Source organism: Corvus kubaryi, unplaced genomic scaffold (genome assembly GCF_017639235.1).
Source record: "Corvus kubaryi isolate FWS band 111438036 unplaced genomic scaffold, C.kubaryi_AGA036_p1.0 37220, whole genome shotgun sequence".
Taxonomy (NCBI): domain Eukaryota; kingdom Metazoa; phylum Chordata; class Aves; order Passeriformes; family Corvidae; genus Corvus; species Corvus kubaryi.
In genome coordinates this window covers 1447412-1451822 of record NW_024581063.1, presented here as the reverse complement: position 1 = coordinate 1451822, position 4411 = coordinate 1447412, and the positions used below count along the sequence as shown (strand labels likewise).

General features: G+C 56.3%; 1 protein-coding gene across 4 annotated transcripts in view; it reads right to left on the bottom strand.

Moving 5' to 3' along the window:
- The window catches only part of LOC121662031 (mitotic-spindle organizing protein 2B-like), a 13050-nt gene extending 12566 nt beyond the window's left edge, over window positions 1-484 (bottom strand). Inside the window, exons 1-2 of one of the 4 annotated variants that reach the window (XM_042022816.1) lie at window positions 295-484; window positions 61-203 (exon numbers count right to left, since the gene is read on the bottom strand). In XM_042022816.1, the coding sequence (XP_041878750.1) occupies window positions 61-203; window positions 295-443 (292 nt within the window). In that variant the 5' untranslated portion in view covers window positions 444-484. The remainder of the gene's footprint in view (window positions 1-60; window positions 204-294) is intronic. The other 3 variants (XM_042022817.1, XM_042022819.1, XM_042022818.1) reach the window with 3 other exon arrangements.
- Window positions 485-4411: the final 3927 nt, after the last annotated feature.

The window sequence follows — 4411 nt, the reverse complement described above, 5'->3', positions numbered from 1 at the left end:
CCGGGGAAGGGCCCGGCACCGCCCCCCGCCCGCCCCGCTCCGCCCCCGCCCGGCGCGTACCTCGGGTGTCGGCGGGGATCGGCGCCGGCGCGGCGGGACCGCCTTCGGGCCCCGGCGGGAGCCGCTGCCCGGCGCACATCGACTTCAGCACCTGGAACACGGCGAGCGGCGCCACGTTCATGCGCAGCAGGTCCAGCAGCACCCTGCGGGGGGGACACCCGGCACCGAGAGCACCCGTCAGAGGGGACTCCGGCGGCACCGGCGGCTCCCGCGGGGGCCGCCCCTGCCGCTCACCGGAACACCTCCGGGTCCAGCCCGCTGCCCGCCGCCTGCGCCAGCTCGAACAGCTCCGCCTCCTCCGCGCTCAGCAGCTGCTTCCGCCGCAGCCGCGCCTCCGCCATCGGTGCCGCCGCCGCCGCCATTCCCGCCGCCGCCTCCGACATGGCTGTGCGGCCGCGCCTCCTCGCCCCCGGCCGCGCCTCCTGGCGGCCCCGCCCCCGCCGGGCCGGCCCTGCTGCTCCCGGCAGGCGGCAGCCGCGCTCCAGCCGCGGGCCCCTGCCCGGCGCCGCCGCAGCGCCCGGGCAGTGACAGGGTCTGGGGCGCGGTGTCCGGTGTCCCGTATCTGCCCCGCTGCCCTCCGCGCGGCCTCCCCGCGGGTGCCTCTGCTCCAGAGCAGGGCAGAACCCAGCGAGGGCCGCTAGGCGCGCTAAGGGCAGTACGGCAGTTTCGGATGCGGAGATGCCGTGGGAACGAGCGCAGCTACACAGAACCGGTGTTCTCGCCCCCAACTGTCCCCAGGGCCGGGCGGCAGCTCCCCCGAACGCGCTGCAGTCCCCGAGCCCAGAGAGCATCTGGCGTTGCTCAGGAAATTTGGGTCTTGAGTTGCACCGTGGCGAAGAGCTGGCAAACTGAGATTGAAATTCTTCTATCTAAATGGAAATGAGCTGTTGCCATCAGGGAGGGATGGCCCATTCCCGCTGACCCTGGCCCAGCACACACAGACCCCAGAGCTGCGCTGCTAATGGAGAGCAGAACAGAGGGGTCACCGTGTCCCCCCAGCACTGCCATGAGAGACCCCATCCCATCCCTACACCAAGCCACAGGAGAAAAGTGCTCCCACTCCACATCCCAAGCAACCTGTGAGTCTGTCAAAATCATCCCCTGCCACAGCTGACCCGACCTTGTGCCCTGATGGCCTTGCTGACAGACATTTACTGCAGCTGCCAAGACAGGAATGAGATGGATGACGATAAAAAAAGGATCTTGCTCCTTATGGCCCCAAGCAGGACCAGCCCAGCAAGAACAATTATGGCTGTGTTTTGAGTAGGAGAAGCTGCTGCCAGCACAAATTACTGTGCTGTCTGCAGGGCTGCCAATGCCAAAGCCACAGAGCCTAAGGGTGTCCCAAAAGTTGGATTTTCAGAGGGACCCTCAGCTGAGCAGGGAGTACAGGGTCTGTGATGCAGAAGGCGCTGAAAAACATCCCTGTGCTTGCTCTCTTGCCTGTTCTGGTATATGATGTGCCACTTCCTTTGGGACAGGCTGGAAGTCGAGTGCAAGTGCAAGAGCCCTCATCATGTGGGTGGTGCAGTCTCCAGACCTGGTCCCACATAAACTACCTCCCCCAGCCTGTGGCACGTGAGAGCTCAGCTACAACTCACAACAGAAGTGAGGAAGATGGTTTTTAGCTCAGCACTTCTCTGGGAAAAAACAAACAAACAAACAAACAAAACCCCACAAACTGCCTTCTGTACAAAAAGCTGGAGAAGTCTCAGCTTGTACCTCCCTCCTTCCCAGCCCCAGTCTGTTCCAGCTGGCAGCTCTCCCTGCACGCTGTGGTCACCAGCATCACAAACAGGGCTGGAGACCTTCCCAGGACAAGGGACAGGAGACCCTGTCCCTCCCATGCTTCCTTCATAGCCCACAGCTGTGTCACACCTTCCCCACATTTCTTGGTGTAAGCCTGGATGGGCCTAGTCTGTGACTTGGAGTGACAATCCTCTCCTCTGGACTTCAAGGTTTTCTCTGAAGCATTTCTGGGGGCTCTGATATCTCAGTTTCTCCCTTTTGCTCTCCCAATCCAACAGGTCAGTAGAGGAAGTCCTTGGGAATCCATACACTTCCCCTGAGAAGGCCTCAGTTACTGGAGCTGCAGTGCGGGCGGCAACTGGGACTCTGGCTTAAATGACACTGAGCAGGACCCTGGGTCTTGCTGCCTGCCAGACACTCTCCATTACCTCTAGCAGGACTTTAAAACTCAGTCAGCACTCAGTCCGTGGTTTCCAGAGAAGGATGAGCCAGGACAGCCCAGGATGTTGATGCCAGGCTGCATCTCAGCCCTTGCAGGACATGGTTACGAGAGGGGCTGAGCAGATGGGGGCAGGGGAGGCTCTGATAACCTGCATGTGTGGAAGGAAAAGGGAATTAGGTGCAGCAGAGAGCCTGCAATCCTTAGAGTGAGTTACCAGAAAGAGCTGGGGGTTGCTCAGACATCGCCCTACATGGAGGCAAAGAGATGCACGAGCCTTCCCCATCAACCAGGACATGCTGAGCACGGTCAGAGCGAGCACACCAAAGCCAGATGTGCTGTGAATGTGCAGAGGTAACTGTGGGCAGGAGCTGCGATGCTGTGCTCAGGCAGTAAATCACAGCGCACTGTGGATGCACACCAAGGCACAGGACAGGAAGAGGGGACATGCAGCAAGCCTGCCAGTCCCACACAGGCACAGGTCAGGGCCTGCCATTTAATGGAGAAAAAGATAGCACACACATGTTCAGGGTGAAAATTAAGAGAAAGACTGGTGGCTGTGCAGGTCATCGAGCTGAGCGAGATGGGAAGGACAGAGAATGCAGGTGTCCCTGCCCATGACAGAGAGCTGGAACAAGATGAGCTTTAAGGTGCCTTCCAACCCAAACCATTCTATGATTTTATGATTCTATCTTTTATGATAATTTAGCCTGGTTAGATTTAAGGAAGAAGTTTGACTTGCACCCAGTATGAACCAATTTCCAATGCTGGAAGTCATGGGTATGGATTTAGCAAGAGGAGGAACCAGCTAACCAAGTAAATGCTGGGCTATGTTAAAGGGATGTCTCTGAGCAGCTTCCAGCACTGTTCCCCACCCCAGTCTTGGGATGACCCCACTAATGTTAATAGCAAGAAATGCAGGGCTGGGAGTGTGGAATCATCATGCCTGGGATGTGTTTTGGGGAGGGACACAGCCACATCACTAGCAAGGCACTGGGATGGTCTCACCTGGAAGATCATAGAATCCTAGGTTTGGGTCAGAAGGGACCTTTATAGACCTTCTAGTCCAACCTCCTGTTGTGAGCAGGGACATCTTCAATTAGATCAGGTTGCTCCAAGCCCTGTCCAATGTGGCCTTGAACGTTTCCACACATGGGATCTCCACCACCTCTCTGAGCAACCTGTATCAGGGTTTCACCACCCACACTGTAAAAATCTTCTTGTATCTAATCTAAATCGATGTTCCTTTAGCTTAAAACAATTTCCCCTTCTATGTGCCTGAGCATGCTGGTTTGGAGACAGGCCTCCAAAACTGTGCATGGAAAAGGAGAGAACTACTCACAGGTGTAGACTCAAAATTAGGTGGAGGCATACAAGAAGAGATGTCTTGGGACAATTTTCAAACAGGACACCAGGAGCAAGAAAGTGGCTGGAAGGATGCTACGAACAGTACTGAAGGGACTGAGTGAGGCTGGTCTCCAAGTCAGAAGCTGAAACTTGTCCCTTGGGTAAAACATTTGGTCTTTAAGAGAAGATTGGAGAGGAGGCATTCAGCTGGGCCATGTCTGTGCCAGTGCACATGTGTGCTATGTATGTGCTACCCTGCACATTCCACTGGCAGCCTGCAAGGATCAGGAACAAATTTTTCTCCTTTGCTCTGAACTCTGGCAGCTGAGCTATTATCTGATCCTCCTGCAGATTGCTGTGGTTGGAGGCAAAACACAGGGCACAGCATTCTCAGGGACACTCAAGTAATTAAGCATCCCTGCTAGGGCTGGGGTTTCAAACTAATCACTAGGCTTGGGCTTTAGGGAACTTCTCCAGGCCAGAGGGGCAGGAAGGGGACATGGATGACGGAGCACACCCTAAACAATGTGAAGGTTTAACCCAGTCCCACAAGGATCATTTGCTAGTTCTCTCCAACCTCTGAGGTACTCAGGAGCCTTGATGACTTGTGCTGGGATGGGTGATGTGAGGCTTGGCACTAACCAAAGAGCTTCATTTCCACCAGGTGGGAGACATTAGGGACGGAAGTCAGTGAACACACCCCAGCTTCCCAGGTGGGCAAGCTCCAATTCTGCCCTCCATCAGTCTTTTATCCCTCTTGGTTGCCTCCATCCTGCAAAACTACATCTTTTCATAGAATGGTTTGGATTGGAAGGG